The sequence below is a fragment of the Triticum aestivum genome, chromosome 2B (assembly GCF_018294505.1).
Source record: "Triticum aestivum cultivar Chinese Spring chromosome 2B, IWGSC CS RefSeq v2.1, whole genome shotgun sequence".
Lineage (NCBI taxonomy): Eukaryota > Viridiplantae > Streptophyta > Magnoliopsida > Poales > Poaceae > Triticum > Triticum aestivum.
The window spans coordinates 4,025,832-4,043,799 of record NC_057798.1 but is presented as its reverse complement, the minus strand read 5'-3'; the positions used below and the strand labels follow the sequence as shown (position 1 = coordinate 4,043,799).

General features: G+C 41.2%; 1 protein-coding gene across 7 annotated transcripts; it reads left to right on the top strand.

Annotated features, from left to right (window-relative positions):
- The first annotated feature begins 7,330 nt into the window (after nucleotides 1-7,330).
- LOC123043039 (putative disease resistance protein RGA4) lies at nucleotides 7,331-15,243 on the top strand. 7 transcript variants are annotated; one of them, XM_044465378.1, is made up of 10 exons: nucleotides 7,331-7,578; nucleotides 8,497-12,799; nucleotides 12,895-13,028; nucleotides 13,228-13,394; nucleotides 13,480-13,598; nucleotides 13,698-13,812; nucleotides 13,913-14,015; nucleotides 14,103-14,269; nucleotides 14,356-14,518; nucleotides 14,629-15,243. In XM_044465378.1, exon 2 carries the CDS (start codon nucleotides 8,522-8,524, stop codon nucleotides 12,791-12,793), a length of 4,272 nt encoding a protein of 1,423 aa, XP_044321313.1. In that variant the 5' UTR covers nucleotides 7,331-7,578; nucleotides 8,497-8,521; the 3' UTR covers nucleotides 12,794-12,799; nucleotides 12,895-13,028; nucleotides 13,228-13,394; nucleotides 13,480-13,598; nucleotides 13,698-13,812; nucleotides 13,913-14,015; nucleotides 14,103-14,269; nucleotides 14,356-14,518; nucleotides 14,629-15,243. The 7 variants fall into 7 exon arrangements, with proteins under 7 accessions (XP_044321313.1, XP_044321312.1, XP_044321315.1 ...); XM_044465377.1 differs by lacking the exon at nucleotides 7,331-7,578 and adding an exon at nucleotides 7,585-8,373; XM_044465380.1 differs by lacking the exon at nucleotides 7,331-7,578 and adding an exon at nucleotides 7,585-8,377 and having other exon boundaries at nucleotides 13,515-13,598.
- The last annotated feature ends 2,725 nt before the right edge of the window (nucleotides 15,244-17,968 follow it).

Genomic DNA, 17,968 nt, shown 5'->3' with positions numbered 1-17,968 from the left:
GATCCTAGCTAAGTGATCAAAGTATATATGCCATATCCATATATATTACTTGATCACTTATATTAGGTGAGCATGTAATTAATATGGATATGGCATATACTTGATCACTTAGCTAGCTAGGATTCATCCAGTTGAAACTAATCTGCGGTTTCTTTCATAAATGATATAATAACTTATTATCATCATATTAATATAAAAACTATTACATCATATATATCATCACCAACAAGTTAACGGTATACTAGCTAGCTAAAAATCATTATAGTCGTCATTACCACTATTTAATCATCATAGTCATTACCGCTATCTAATCACCACCAATACCAGCTTAAAGAAGAAACATTCACTTTGTACCAGAAGGAAAGATATCATCGAGTTCAACATGATCACTCTTTGAGATTAAGTTCAGGACAAAGAACACGAACATGAGAGGACAAGTACTAAGAGCATGCTAATCACTCCTGCTGCTCTCTCTCTCTCTCAGGTAAAATGGCATAGAACATGTGTAGCTCTCCTGATTCATCATATTGGAGCATGCAGATGAACCTGTCTCCTAATCGTGGGTTGCGCTTCTGCTTGTTGACTCCTAGTACTTCTCTGCGATCATTCACAATTTTGCTCCAGTCTTTCACTATTAAGCATTCCTCGGTTCTAGAAATCCTGAATGCACTCGTGTGCAATGTAGGATGTCTTGGCTGTAAGCTAACAATTGGCATGCGACCGTTAGTCAAGATCCACTGAGGCACAACTATCATTGGGAGACCCTGTTGAAGAGAACATCGTATAGTATCATACTTAGCAACATGAAGTTTAATTAGATTAAAAAATAATGTATGCAAAAGATGCACTGAGGACAAATTGTAAAAATCTTACCATCTTTCCTAAATACATGTGACCGTAGTTCGATACAAACACTATTGGTCGCACGTTTTGAGTACTAAGATTTGCAAGTCTAGGAAAATAATTTCTCTTGACAGCATCAAGATCCTCAAGCCATGATTGACTTATTTTCTCGCAGTTTAGTTTAGCCCTAGGACAGTGGACGGCCCTGGCTACCAAGCGCTGGAAATGTTTGCTTGAATGGAAATAAGCTATCAATAGAAATTAGTTGTCAACTGTTTTTGAAAAAACAATATCAACATAAATATGGCATGAGAAACTCACATAATGGTAGAACTAGAGGCGCGTGTTTTTGTCTCTGTGTGTGTGCGTGTGCAGGAGGCCGCTGGCGAGCGGCAATCGATCTTATAGTGCGCGGGGGGGGGGGGGGGGGGCGACAAGGACGGCGACGATGGTGATGGGACGGCGATGGGGGGGTGGCGGGCCGGGGGGCGGCGATGACGTACGGCGACGGAGGCGCGTAGCGACGACGGCGTCGGGGGCGGCGCACGGACGGGGGCGGCGACGACGGCGACGGGGGCGGTGACGGGGGCGGCGCGTGTGGGGACGGGGCGCGACGAAGATGGATGATAACTGAAAATTTCCGTAAGTGCTGGTTATATATGGGAGGCCTTTAGTACCGGTTGGAGACAGGAACCGGTACTAAAGGTTAAGTTTTGCCAGGCGAAGCGGCGGGAAGCGACCCCCTTTAGTACTGGTTCGTGGCACAACCCGGTACTAAAGACCCACCCTTTAGTACCGGTTTGAGCCATGAACCGGTACTAAAGGAGGTGCGCTCCCGTTCCGCGCTGCTCATTGTTTAGTCCCACCTCGCCGAGCGAAGGACAGCCGCACTGGTTTATAAACCCAGCTGTGGTTGCTCCCTCGAGCTCCTATATAATGCAGGCCTGTGGGCCTAACTTTGCCGCGCTGCCCTGTGAGCCTGTTGGGCCTTATGGGCCTGCATATGCACGTCCAAGGACGAGAAAGCCCACTGGGCAGTGCGGAAATAATTTTTTTCATATAAGTTTTTTCTTTTGTGGTTTATATATTTTCTTCTATTTATTTGTGAATAGTTTTTTGCTGTATTTAGAGTTTATTATATTTAATATTAGTGTGTTTTATCATTATATTCATATTTGTAGTGATTTTTCAGTTCATTTTGTACTGCTTTTCACTTTCACGGTGATTTAGCTCTGAAAACAAATTAGTAAATGTATCGGAAATAGCAAATTATGTCAGAAAGGGTTGAAAGTTGATGACGTGAATTTGAATTGTGCATCTGAACGCAAAAAAGTCTGGAGTTGTACTAAGTTATTAAAATATTGAATAGCCGGTGTAATAGATGAGTTTTCGTCTGAAACCCTGATACTTCCTAAGAGATTGTCCAGTTTGTACACGAACTGCATCTAGTTTTTGCCGTAACCCTCTCTACTTTTTTGCACATGCTATGCGGGTGAAATGATAATACCTTGCCAAGTTTCAACCTTTTAGAGTTCATTTTGTAGTGCTTTTCACTTTCACGGTGATTTAGCTCTGAAAACAAATCAGTAAAAACATCGAAAATAGCAAATTATGTCAAAAAGGGTTTAAAGTTGATGATATGGATTTGAATTATGCATATGAACGCAAAAAAAGTCTGGAGTTGTACTAAGTTATTAAAATATTGAATAGCCGGTGTAACAGATGTGTTTTCGTCCGAAACCCTGATACTTCATAAGAGATTGTCCAGATTGTACACGAAGTGCATCCAGTTTTTGTTGTAACCCTCTCTACTTTTTTGCACATGCTATGTGTGGTTCTCTTGCTGGTTCGATAACCTTGGTCTCATCACTGAGGGAAATACCTACCGTCGCTATTTTGCATCATCCCTTTCTCTTTGGGGAAATACTGACGTAGTTCAAGCTGACATCATCCACCTGCCGACATTCTCCCTCTTCATGTAAATCTTGTAAAACAAGAGAGAAAAGGCATAAGTAGTGTGCCATAATGTGTACCATGATGCAATAAATATCAACATAAAAGCATGATGCAGAATGGACGTATCAGCTCCCCTAAGCTTACACCTTGCTTGTCCTCAAGCAAAAATCGAAATCGAGAAATATGTCCACATGTTTAGAGATAGAGGTGTCGATAAGAACAAAATACAGACATGAGGGCATCATGATCATCTTTAGAACAACAACATATGTTGTCATATAATTTCTTATGCCAAAGTAACATTTCATTCACAAGGTAAAGTACGAATCAAAAACTTCATTGAAAACTAACAAACCATGATCTCAGTCATTGGAGCAATTGCAATTTATCATAACATCAGAAAGAGTCAATATAAGAGCTTTTCAGCAAGTCCACATACTCAAATATCATTTAGCCTTTCACAATTGCTAACACTCACGTGATACTTATGGGTTCAAAGTTTCAGTCGGACACAGAGAAAGATAGGGGCTTAAAGTTTTGCCTCCCAATCTTTTACCTGAAGGGTAATGTCAACAATAATGTTTTATGATAACCTATATCCAAGTGGGTATATATATCTGGATCTCTCCACCACATAGTGGTTGCCAAAAAGAAAAAGTGTAAAAAAGAACGGTGAAGATCACCATGACTCTTGTATAAGGGTAGAGGATAAAAGCACAAGATAGGCCCTTCGCATAGGGAAGCAGAGGTTGTCATGCGCTTTTATGCTTGGATGCACAAAATCTTAATATAAAAGAACGTCACTTTATATTGTCGCTTGTGATAAACAACTTTAATATGCAGTCCGTCGCTTTTAATGTAGTAGAAAATATTCTGAACCCTGGCCGGCAGTAGCAGAACCGAGCCATTTACTTGCACATCTCCCTCCTTGTCAGGAACAACGAGACTGCATCTTTTGAAGAAATCGACACATTCTGTTGTTAACTGAAGAAATCGACACCTGTCATGCTGTTAACTAAAGAAATTGACACCCAGCACGCAGTCGATTGGCGGGCTCAACGTCGACCGTCTGATCTTAATTACCTTTATTTACTGCCTCCTTGTTCAGCTGCTTTGCTTTATTAGTGTTAAAGTTAAGATTACCTTTCACTGGTTGTAATGGGTATAAAACCAACCCCGGATCTATCTTAGAGGTAAATGCTGCGTGCCCTTAATCCGCTATATATTTCTCTTGCGGTCATCCTCTGAATTTCACCTAGGTGCTTGGTGGTTTAATGTGTGAGTGGTTTAGTTTTCCGAACTCCCTCCGTTCCAAAATATATGACCCAACGGGAATACGTAGTTGGGTCTTCTCACTCCTTTGCTGCTGCTTAATTTGCCCGACAGACGTCAACATGGAACGGAGGGTACGTAGCTGCTCATCTCAGCTGTTGGTGAAATAGATGGTCAGCTTGTGTTCTTCTCAGCACAAGAAAGAATGCTGCTCATCTCAGCTGGCTTGCTTCATGCCCTAGCCTTGCAACTTCAAATATATTCATGCATTTGCAAAAAACCACATACCTCTATCAATATTGCAACTTCAAATATATTTATGTCTTTCTAGATTGTCCACTGGCTAAGATTCTTTGGCGTTCGATTCATATTGCTTTTAATATTACTTCACCTACCTCTATCAATATGTTATTTGGAACATGGCTTGATGGGGTGAACTTGGATGTAGCAAGACACATTCGTGTTGGCGTGTGTGCCTTGTTATGGGCAGTATGGAACTGCAGAAATGATTTGGTTTTTAACAGAGCAACGAACTTTCATTTTTTGCAGGTTATCTTCAGGGCCACAGCATTGATCCGTATGTGGTCGCTACTCACTCCCACGGAGGCCAGGGGGCGTTTGGCTACTGCGTCTACCCGATGGGAGATGGTAGCTCGGGTTATTTTCAACCGGTTTGGATGGCGGTCATGTAATAGGATAGGCATGTAGTGCTTCTATTTTATTTGCCAGCCGGTTGTGGCTTCATGATTAGGCTCGTTTGAGCAGCTTGTTTTCTTTTCGACCTTTCAGATATTGGAGACTTTGTGACTCATTTTGTTTTTTAATAATATGAGCCGTATGCATCTTTCTGATGCAGAGGCTAGGGTAATACCCCTTTTCTAAATTTCTTTTTTGCAAAAAACCACGAATTGGGAAATTCAAAAAACGTTTCACGATCTTGGATTTTTTTTGCTGATTTGAAAAAAAAATCGTCGATTTGAAAAAAGTTCATGGATTTTGATTATTATTTTGGAAATTTAAAAACATTTCATCATTTTTTAAAAAATATTTCACGTATTTGGAAAAAGATTCAACAAATCTATAACAAAATCATGAGTTTTAAAAAAATTCCAGGAATTTTAAATAAGAACCATAAATTTGGAAATATTTTGTGGATTTGAATATATTCAATCTTTTCAAGAAAAAACGTGGATTAAAAATTTTCACGTGTTTTGAAGGAAACAGTTCATGAGTTAAAAAAAGTTCATCAATTTTAAAAAAGTTCTTGAGTTGTAGAAAAGTTCTGAATTTTTTAAAAAGGTTTGAAAGTTGGGAAAATGTGGATTTGAATATATTCATATTTTGAAAATAATACTGGCGAATTCAAAAAAAGTCACGTGTTTTAAAAGAAACAATTCTTGGATTTGCAAAAGTTTCCGAATTTCAAAAATGTAAAAGAAGGGAGAAGCTACATTTCCAAACAAAAAACTGGCGATAAAAAGAAGAAAATAATTAAAAATGAAAAGGGAAAAACGTAAAAAAAAAGGAGAAGGTAAACCAAATAAAACCGTAAAAACCAAACTAGAAAACTAACAATAAACTGGTGGAAGCTTCCCAAAATCAGGAGCTTTCCGCTCATGCTTGCGATCATGGAACGGCCATTCAAAACATAAGTACTGAGGGGGGTGCGCTTTTTACCAATTGCACTTTAACTTTTTTTGAGACACAATTGCACTAACTGAGCGGCAAATAGGATATGTGATCTTCATGTGCCACAAGCCCACAACACAACGTCACAGCCCACAGGCCTGCAGAAAACCTGAGCGGCAAATAGGATATGTGATCTTCATGATCCCGTAATTTCCTGATGTAGTTTGGCCTTTTGTTACAAATGTTATATTTAATAAAATATATTTAAATACTATTCGGAGATTTAAAAATTTCATGAATTTTAAAATAACATTCATTCACAATAAACCAATTCAAAAATATTTTCTGACTAAACAAATGTTCAAGAATAAAAAAATCACAAATATTCAAAATACTTTAGAATTTATAAATTACTGTGAATTTTAAAAAATACTCATCAATTTTAAAAAATGTTTATGAACTAAAAATGTGATAAAATTTTATGTATTTTGCAAAATACTCGCAAATTTGAAAAATGTAACTTAAACTTAATAAATGTTGCAAATTTGAAAAAAACACACAGGATCTTTGTCTATATCTAATCATGTGTGGGCATGGACTTAGTTAGATCTATTTTCTTTCTCGAATACGCAAAATGTTTGCGCATCATTGCATCAATAGAAGCAGGGGTTTTTGGAAATTCTCATACACAAACCATGTGCACAACAGAGTGGCCATTACAGCCTCTCAGGGTTTTTTTTCACCCGCAAAAAAAAGGGTACATAGGCGTCGAGCCTGGGTGCGCCAGTGGGAAAACAATGATTACAGTGTGGTCTATAATTTTAGTGACGATTTAACAGCTTCCCTGTAACGGCTTTATGTGAGGAAACAGTCTATGTGAAGATGTGGGCCTAAGCTACTCTAGGAATTGTATAGTTGAATGCTACTTTTAGTCCTACACCGTGCATTATGAGCAACACTATGTGCATGCACGAATAATTGTTGCCAAGTTATTCGCGCTATCTGCCCTGCCGGATGACACTTTGGACATGCATGCTACTCCCTCCGTAAACTAATATAAGAGCGTTTAGAATATTAAAGTAGTGATCTAGACGCTTTTATATTAGTTTACAGAGGGAGTACATTGGACTAGCTCATTGAAGTGACTGTTGGCCGCTGGCTCCTCTGAAGGTTTTCCATGCTAATCAGATACCTTGACAGAAAAAACATCTGTCATCCCCCACGGCAACTCGTGCCACATCACTCCAACAAAACATGTTGCTCGCTCTCTGGCTAGATCACCACCTGCAACTCAGGTCATATGTAGGCGCTCTCTTCATAGCCCTTGGAATGGCAGTGCGAGCGACCAAAGCAAATCCAATTGCGGCTCATCGCGTGTAAATGTCACGGCTTTTCTCTACCGTCTTTACCCGTTTTTCGTTTTTTTTGTTTTGTTTGGTTTTTCTTTTCGTTTTTGATTTTATTTTATTATAAAAATTCCCCTAGTATTAAAGAAAAACCTTCACCTTTGTCTAAAAATGTTCACCAAACTTTTTAAAAAAACTTTTTGATTTCTTAAAAATGATCATGTTGGGGGCCGGTCGTACAGCCCATGTACCACATCGGCCCTGCGGCAGCACGGGAGGGAGTAGCCCACCGCCACCATGGATCCGACCCACCGTTCCTCCTCCTTTCCTCTGCTCTGCAGCTCTGCCGCCGACGAGTTCAACTCCAACAGGCAACAGCAGACGGCGACGGCGAGGAGGCACCGAGCGGCGGGCGAGGACGAAGCCTCCTCTGGGAGCTTCCTCGATCCTCTCCTCTGGAGTCTGGAAGCAAGCGTCCCCTGGTCACTCCTCGTCCGCCTGCCCACCAGGTGCTTGTGTTTATTCCCATGAGGTTCGTTCCACTGCGACCTATCTACCTCCACTACCTGTATACTATAGTGACCGCCCAACAACTCAGTAGCCGTCCCGTCTCCTTCCGCCCGTCCTTCTAGGTGCATCCATGGAAACTAGTACCAAGTAATGGTCAATTGGTCATGCATGTAGCTATCGACGACAAGTCAGGAAAGATATCAGCCATATATATGTTCGTCTGCGGCCCTCCCGTTGCTGTCTGTTGGCGACAATTACTCTTGTCATACCTTCAATTCCTGCAATGCTTATCTTCAATCAGCCATATATAGGGTTCCTAAGGTTTCACAGATAGAGATACAAGTAATTGCCATTATAGATAAATGCGTGCAAATCACGCGTTCAGACAAGTCTACGAAAATTATTTTGCCTAGTCCTACATGTAGCTATCAATACAAGCCAAGAAATTCATAATGGCATACATCTAGCTGCCCAGAAAGATATCTGCAGGCCGGGTACGTCCAGCCATACATCTACGACCCGTTGCTGTGGGAGACAATTCTTGCTTATCTTCAATCAGCCATAGGATAGGATTCATTCACATTCCACTCTGAAAAACCAAGTGAGCTGCATGTGTGGTAAGCTAAGTCAAGTCAAGCAAACTATCCTCATCCCCTTACACAGCAGCCACTGGTTACATATCTCCCTATCTCTCCTCTCCTCTCGTGTATATGTAAGGTAAGGTGTTCCTCAAGACCTCCTGCAACGACTCAACCCCCCTTTTGCACTAGCCAGGCGGCATCCATCACCGGCACCTCGTGCGTGAGTGCGTGCCAACGTAAGTAAGTAGTGCACACTCTTCTCCTTTAACTTGCAGCCAGGATTGATCACTTTTGAATTTTGATTGGTGACGGAAAATCTATGAATTAATGACTTCCCTTCGGTTCCTGGATCGATGCAGGTGCAGCAAGTCCGTCAATTAGAGGATGTCAGACGCGGCCCTCAGTGCGGCGCAATGGGTGGTGGGCAAGGCGCTAGCCCCCGTCACGGATGGTCTGCTAGAGGCTTGGGCAGGTAGCAGGAACCTTGGTCTCAACATTGAGGCCCTCAGTACGGAACTGCTGCTAGTGAAAGCCATGCTCGAACAAGCTGCTCTCAAGGAGCTCGGTGGCCCAGCCATGGAGATACTGCTGCAGAAGCTGCGGGATTCAGCACACAATGCCGAAGACTTGCTGGATGAGCTGGACTACTTCCGCATCCACGATGAGCTCCATGGCACGTACAATGCTGCTGAACAGCAAGGCAAGAGTGGTGTCCACAACCTTGTCGTCAATGCTCATCACATCGCCAAAGCTCTTGGCAAACAACTAGCATCTTTGTCTGCGTACTGGTTTGGTGCCAATGCTGGTGATCACCGACAACAAGATGCAAGACAACATGTTAATTATTGTGCTTCACAGCATGGTAAGAAGAGGTTACGTGGTGATTTCTCATCAGCGCCAAAGGCCAATCAGGCTGATGAGGAGGCCAGCAGGCGCATGCCCAAGCTCGGTAAATTCCTCCATGGCTCATCTTCCCCACACCCCCATGTTCACGATGACAATTGCAGCAATGCACAAGAAACACCAAAGCTTGAGTTTAATAGGGTGAATTTCTCTCAAAGGGTGAAGGGCATTGTAGAGAAACTGCAACTTATGCGTAATGAGGTTAGCAAAATTCTGCAATGTTGTAGCCCTAGAACTGTCCCAAACATTGCCTTGAGTCGTCCCATCACCAAAGGTCGAATTGATGAGCCAAAACTGTATGGGAGGGATTGGGTCATGAATAGCATCATACATGATATCACCAAGGGTCAATATTGTGACAAGGGTCTAACTGTGCTTTCGGTTGTTGGTCCCGGGGGGATGGGGAAGACAACTCTGATACAACACATATATCGCAACCAACAAGTGAAGAATTATTTTCCAGTCATGATTTGGATTTGTGTGTCGCTCAATTTCAGTCTGGATAAGGTGCTAGAACAAATTAAAACATGTACCCCTGCAGTTGAAAATGAAAAGGAGGGCAGTACAACTGAAGAGTTGATTGAAGAAAGATTGAAATCTAAAAGGTTCTTACTTGTATTGGATGATATATGGCAGATTAGTAATGGGGATGACTGGGAAAATCTACTGTCGATACTCAATCAATCACAAGAAAAGGGTTGCACAATTCTAGTCACAACTCGGTTTCAAGCAATAGCACAGAAGGTTAAAACAGGTCATTCAATACAATTGAACGGTTTAGAATCTGAAGAGTTTAGAAAGTTATTTTTTGCATTTGTCTTTGGCGATGAGCAGTGTGCAAGGGATAAACATTTTCTGCTTGAGACTGGAGATAAGATAATCCAAAAACTAAAGGGATCCCCTCTTGCAGCAAAAACTGTTGGTAGAGTACTCAGTAAAGAACTTAGTTTGCATCATTGGAAAAGGGTGCTAAAAAGTAAAGAATGGGAGACCGATAACAATGGAATTATGCCTGCCTTAAGGCTTAGCTATGACTTTCTCCCTTTCCATCTGCAACAATGTTTCGCCTATTCTGCATTGTTTCCTGAAGATTATTGTGTCACAAGCCACCAGCTCATTGGCCTATGGACAGGACTAGATATTTTGATACCTGGTGGTCAAAACCAAACATTGGAAGATATAGGTTTGAGCAATTTAAATGAGTTAGTAATCCATGGATTTTTCAGAGAAGAGGAAACTTATGCAGGTCTGCGGTACGTTATGCATGACCTACTGCATGATTTGGCATTGAAGGTTGCATCGCATGATTGTCTTAGTTTACGTCTCCCTAATGTTGAGTCAGTAGAAGTTCAGCCATCGACCCATCACTTATCTATAAGCATAGAGGACTTAGGTGAATATGATGCAGTGTCTGGCCAAAAATTAAAGAGTGAACTGAAAGAACTGAAAACAAGATTGAAGGTTGAACATTTGCAAAGTTTGATGTTATTTGGAAAAATAGATAAAAGTTTTGCCAAGGTATTTGGTGATTTTTTTGGGGAAGCAAATTCTCTTCGTGTTCTTTATTTGCCCAACATGATGTATCCAGTGGAATGCATGTTGCATAACTTCTCACGACTTGTCCACCTACGATTCCTGTGTCTAGGGACATGGGACAGACAGATACATTTACCACCTAACATGTCTAAACTTTACCACTTAAGGGTTCTAGATCTTGAGTCATGGTATGGTAGTCATGATTTGCCTGAAGACATGAGCAACCTTGCCAAATTGTGCCATTTTTATACTCCAATTGATTGTTTTAAAACCGGTCCTTTGTATACCACAATAGATGAGCAATGTTATGATATTTATAATGTGGGAAAACTTATACACTTAGAAGAGTTAGAGGTATTTCAAGTCAACAAAAAGAGTGAAGGATTTGAACCAAAGCAACTAGAGACTTTGACCAAGCTAAGGGAGCTTGGAATGTATAACCTTCACAAAATACATACAAAAGAAGAAGCGGCTCAAGTAAAACTGATAGAGAAAAACTACCTGAGAAGGTTAACATTGGATTGGGATAGTAAGCGATCTAATGTTGACCCTAGTTTGGAAGCATTGGTTCTTGAGAGACTTCAACCACATGGAGATCTTCAAGTATTGTGCATTAGAGGGCATGGAGGCCCTTCTTGTCCAACATGGCTGGGTGATGAGTTCGCTATTGAAGCTATACAGTCTCTTTATCTTTCTGGTGTTTCTTGGGAGGTTTTCCCTTCTCTAGGGAAGGCGTGGGATCTTCGTGAATTAAGGTTGGAGCATATTGGCACACCAAAGGAGTTTATCATAGAAAAAAGCTTTTGCATGCTAATAAAGCTTGAACTCATTGGCCTAGAGAGTTTTGAAAAATGGGTTTGTCCAGCTGAACAAGAGTCTGCCTTGGGTAGAGACCTGTCGCCACCACATGCTCATATGTTCCCTCTTTTGCAAATGCTATTTATTATGAATTGCCCGAAATTCTTGTGGTTGCCTTCTTCAAACCATATTGTTTTCCCAGATTGGTTTCCCAAACTACAAGAGTTTGTAATTGTGAACTGCCCAAAATTCCTGTCAGTGACTCCCATCTCCTGGATTGAAAGGTTGTGCCATTTCCATTTATCAGATGTGAAGCTACTACATTTGTTTAAATACTCAAAATCATCTGATGGGGTAGAATTGACGATTAATGGAGAGGGTGATCTACATAGTTTAGACCAAGTGTTAGTTCTGGATAAAGAAGCAGGTGTTGAGAAGCTGACACTCGGTAGGTGCCCACCTCTTGAGTTGAAGCACCTTCTGATGCTAACCTCGCTGAAGACATTGATTGTATTTAGTTCAGATGCCCTGGTTGGACCACTAGGAGGTCAAGGTGATTTCGAATGGCAACTCCCCGTTGAGAATATCAGGATGAATGACTTAAATGGTACTAGTGGGAAGGAATTGATAAAGCTCCTCCCCCACCTCCCAAGGCTCTCCAAATTGGAAATAGAATACATAGAAAACATAGTGGGGGTGGATCTACAACAAACAACATCAGCTATTTCGTTTTTCCGTCAACTTTTTCCTTCCTCCTTGCAATTCCTGGGGCTTAGGAGTGTGGAAGGCATGGGGACACTTGAGCCCCTCTCAAGCCTCTCCTCTCTTACCATATTAGAATTGAATTATTGCGGGCATGATCTGAAATGTCAGGGCTTGCGGTCTCTCCTTACATCTGGGGGCCAGCTCAACAAATTAAAAGTCTTTGGCAGCCCTAGATTCTTTGTTGGTTGGGATCCCAATCCCAGACGGGCGTTGGAGGATGTTGAAGGAGAAGAGCAGCAAACACAGCTTGTTTCATCCACACTGCGGGAGCTCTGCACGGATGATGCAGCGGGACTCCTTGCTGCACCCATCTGCAGCTTCCTCTCCTCCCTCTCCGAGTTGGGACTTCGTGGGAATGGGTCCAAAGAGGTGGAGCGCTTCAGCAAGGAGCAAGAGGACGCCCTTCAACTCCTCTCCTCCCTCCAGGAACTAGAGTTTTGGAGTTTCCACAATCTTCAGCAACTCCCTGCAAGGCTGCACAACCTTACCAGTCTCGAGATACTATCAATCAGCGACTGTCCAGCTATCTCATCGTTGCCCAGTGATGACCTGCCCAAATCACTGCAAGAGCTAAATGTTAGATACTGCTCGGAGGAGCTAAAACAGCAGTGCAGAGGGTTAGTGGGAACCATCCCAAGAATCATACAACACTGATCCAAGGTAACACAAACATACTTTCTTGTGTTTTCCACCTTGCCCTTTTGCTGCAATCCTACTTAATGACACTGTTGCGTTTGTTCCTATCCACTGTGCAGGACTCTGCCTTGGAATTCCCATGTACATTCTTCTATCTTTCTAGAGCTCAACTCTTTACATGCATACACATTTGCCACCGTGCATGACCCAAGGGTCTTGTGGCCGTCGTCTTCCTTACTGTACAAAAAATCTGGTGAGTAACATATAAACTGGAAATTTACTCCTGTAGTGAAATGTTCAAGATTCATTTTTCAATGCCCCTGTCTTATGTACAAGTCAAGAAAAGCAATGTAATTATCAGCCAATGTGTGCTGCAAGTCTCCTCTCTTTTCTTCCTAAATTTTGTAACCAACGAAATCTATGATCACCATTTGTTTTGGTTCTCTGTGCAGGTGTTCGTTCAATGTTATGGCTTCTTTATTTTTTGCATGCAAATTTGGGTTATTGTCATTCATCAAGGCATGGTAGTCTACTTGCCTATTTTGGGTGTCACGGTCACAATATCACTGGCGTAAGTAGTGAATAAATGAAACATTGGGGTCAAGCTACTGATATCAAGGTCTGACCAGTTTTTCATACACTGCTACATTGCTACCAATTCTAGGTGTTCTCGCATTCGTAATTTCTGTTGACTTGCTGTTCAGCTACTTGTGTTTACATTTGTCCAAAATCCATGAAGACTTGATGGTGTACCTCGAAAGTTCAGTTGTAAGGATCAAAAGATCATCATGGCATAATTATGGAGTGTTTTGCTACCGACAAGGTTTGCAGTTTCTCAATCCAGTCTACATTCTACTGATACCAGGTATCCTTAGCATTTTGTCATAACTGTTGTTGTTTACTGAAATTTAATGGCATATAGGGTCTTCACAAGAATAGCCTGCATATATACCATAGCAGTGCATGCACGGACTCAATTCGGATCATAGAGAGTAGTAGTACAGCCTGATGGTATATTGCATATTCGTCCTGAAACTGTGAGTTTGTGACTTTGTGCAAGTATTACAGTGGGCCAATCACATCCACATGGAGAGATGATGCTTTTTGTACTAACTAACAAGCAACTCCTCTGTGCAGGTCATAATGACAAACTAACAAGCAAGATTATCATTTCCTTAAGCCCCAAAGGCCACAAGATGCAGCTGACAACATTTTATTTCGAAAACTCAGCACTGCAAAGGTAACAAGGGATTATGCATTTGTATTCTGAGTAGAGGACGTTATGTATGTATAATCAGCTAAGGGAACGACTGGTCCAATTTTGCAGGTGTGAGCAACTGCAGAAAGGTCTAGATGCCACTGAACAGTCCAGGGCACCGAGAGAAACACGATTTGTCCCATACTCGCGGCGGTACACAAGGACTCCTACACACTTGCTCGATGACTACAGCAATGGGTGTACCTAAAACACCGGAGAAGGCTCATTCATGTGAGGTACATAGGCTCCCCAGCGACTGGCAACTCTGCAAGATGGCTACATGTTCTTATTAGGTTAACCGACCGACTTGTAAACGTTTCAGAATCAGCTACCATGCTCATTGGAGCCATGCTAAGGAAGAAGAAGCAGACACATAGGCTAGGCTAGCAGAAGCGTAGTCTGCAGCTAGGAATATCTAAAGCCAGTCGCTCAGAAATTGCTGTGATGAGTACATCCAGTGAGGCCTTATTCACCTTCATACCATGGTTAGTATTTTGGTCATTCGGTATTAGTATATGACAAGTTATTTTGACCGTGGCTGACAGAACCGTGCCAAGTACTTACACATCCCATTTGCTGCTGCTTTACGTGGCAGACAGATGCAAATGGTCAGATTCTTCTTCTCAGCAAAGGGAATGGAGCTGGAGCCATGGAGGATACCTGCCTGTTGGAAAAATAAATGGTCAGACTCTTCTTCCCAGCAAAGGGATGCTGCTCGTACGGCTTGCTTGAAGCCTGTCCGTCATTTGTGTCCAAGAAATGCTATTCCGTTGATCTTCACCGAAGGCAGTGATGTTCCAAGATATCATCATCACCGTCGTCCGTCGGTTGATCATCCCGGTGATTCACTGAAGATAGAGAGGAGAGGAGCACCATTCACTACAATCCGCGCCATTGAGCAGCTCAAGATGCTCTTCAAATGAGCTGCTTCTTTGCCATGAACTGCATGATCTTGTACCTCAGAATTGGTAGCAGCAGTATCTGTCGAATGCTTATGGGAAGATGGCCGAGGTGGTAGGTCTCAGGACCTTTTGTGAATGAGGCATGGAATGGGTGCAGAGGAAGAACCATCCAAATCCAGTTTGGCCATCAGGCTTTTGTTAAAAGTTGTTATTAAAACTGTGATGTTGTACAAAGTGAAGTTTTTCTTTCAAATTGTACACATTTATAAAAAAGGCGAAGATGGTTGATGTTCACCACATCTTAGACATTCTCTATATTTATTATCATTGCCATCGTCTGATAAAACATTCTACCACATCCATATTCTCGAGTTATAACGGCGCAGCGAGGCACACCTTTTCTTCAAGTTACACTTAACTGTTGCTATGTACGTCAGCTGTAACTAGTAGCTAAGATGAGCATGAGGTATGTCGCGAAATCGCTCAACATCACAGCCATTGTGTGTTCTGAATGTGTTGTACTGCTCACTGTCAGTATTCTACAAGAATTACACTAGCTAGCTAACACGCTTCTTATTATGTTATCTGACGAAAACATTTCAGAGTCGCTCCCCTGCCGAGGAAGCGTGGCAAGTACCTAAGCATCTCATTTGCTGCTGCTTTGCCTGGCAGATGTGAACATGGAATGGTGCTCATCTCATCCTATTCCGTGCGTGCACTCGTGGCGCCTGATTGCTTGAGCGCGCGCCGGATGTTGTCTCAGACCCAGAGTTTGGATTTTACGTTACGATGATTGATGAATATAAGTTGCACTACACTTGGATAGTTTGTATCAGACAGACCCCATAGTTGGCCTGACTGGTTTCTTCTGTTGCTGCTAGCCAAAAATCTCCAAGGACGGACCTACTGAGGGGTGTTGGTGGCATCTCAGAAATGAAAGTGTTGTGGACGGAGGGGGACCTGCTGCTGAACATGCTTGGGATGGGAGTGCTCTGCTCACCTCAACTTATGATGTGAAAAGGAAAGAACCGTGTCTTTAATTCGCGCCAATTAAGTCCGGGTCAAAAAGGCCATCACGAGCGGTAAAGTTCAATGTTGATGCCGCGCGCTTTCAGTTCAGAGCGACGAGCGCCGGTGCGGTACGTGATGCGCGACCACCATGGCGGTGTGGTGTACGCCATTGCCAGGGACACACACATAGAAGCTCTGTCAGGAAATGTGCAAATGTGAAGGAAGCTTTACGTCCTCGGTCTGAGTTTGGCGGTCCACTTCTCTCAAGACTACTTTATCTTTGATGAGAGCCATTGGGCGCCTATACCTGTACATGATCTCTCAAGAATATTCACTCAGCTACAATGAACCCCCGTCCCCCCGGTATAAAGATGGTCGTATCTGGAGATGAAGAAGCTTTGCGTAGGGAGGCAGTTTATTCAGGTCCACAAGACATAGAGAAAATAGCAACAAAGTTTTATTTTTTGTGCGGGGTTGCACACGCAGAGATAGCAAAATCTTCCAACTCAGGAAGCTACCTTTTCACCGGTTCTTGGAAGCTTCTAGAATCTTTTGGACGTTTTTTTCTCATTTTTCTTTTCCTTGTTTCTTTGTGCTTTATTAGTTATCTTTTAGGCTTTTTTCCGTGTTCATTTTTTATTCTTCTCCTTTTTATTTTTTCTTGTTTTAAATTCATGAGATTTCAGAATTTGTGAACATTTATAAATTCTTTATTTTTTTTCAAAATCATGAACTTTTTAAAAATCACGATAATTTCAAAATCTTGAACATTTTTTCAAATGTGTTCATAGCAAATATTCGTAATTTTTTTTAAATTCAAGAACATTTTTAAAAATTTGTAAATATTTAGGTCAGTGAACTTTTCAAATATATCAAACAACCGATAATTTCTTTTTTTGAGCTGTTTTTTACACATTCATGCACATTGTTTTCAATTCACGAGCGGAGCAGGCGGTGAGCTAGCGCTACTGGCCCGAGACCCACCGAGCTAGTAATGCAGTGCTAAAGGTGGCACTAAATATGAATATATATATTTTTTTCCTTTTTCTCCTCTTGGTTTTCTTTTTCCTACTTTTCATTTTTAACAAAAATTGAAAAAAGTTGCTGGATTTGATTTTCCTGTTAATTGGAAAAATATTAGGAAATATAATAAATGTTCCATAATTTTAAAGAACGTCCCAGAATTTGAAAATGTTCCTAGATTTTAAAATAACAATAAAATATTTAGAAATATACTAGCATTTCAAAAAGTGTTATCGAAATAAATAAATGTATGTGGATATAAATATATCATTAATTTAAAAATGTTCCTGCATAAATGTTTTTCCACTCACTATATACTCCTGAATTCTAAAATTGTTCTTCGAACTCAAAACATATTTCCAGAATTCAAATATTCATGAATTTGTAAAAAATATGCCTGGACTTTCAAAAATTCTCTCATGATTCAAAAAATGCATGGATTTAAAAATAAAAAGGATAAAGATATAAAATAAAATAAAATAGAAAAAACTGAAAATAAACCGTTAAAACCAAGAAAAAAACACACATACACAAAAACAGGTCGGGGAGGTTGGTGAAAACAAACACAGAAAAGACAGGAGCAAAGTCATATGCCAGACCCGAATAACATGAGAGGGATGAGCATTTGTTTTCAAGGTTCATATTGGGTGTTTTTCTTTGTTTTTCCACAATTAAATATACTACGTCTACCAGATTATATTCATCTGCTTGTGTAGTGGTTTTGTTTATTTATAGCTGTGAAATTGATATGTATTCTTCAAAATGGGCCGGATATATTCCAGCTTTTGGATGAGTTAGAGAAAGCCATGTTTATAAAAACCAGTGCTCCAAGACGAGAAATATGTCCCTATTTTGACGGGTAAGTCTTAGTTTCCCCTTACCTACACATTTTGCTGCTAAATTTGCATATACACATAGAATTGTTGATATAGCTTGTACAAACATAATGGGGATCACCAGAGTGATCATAGTTTTAAATAACCATGAATGAGCTAGTGG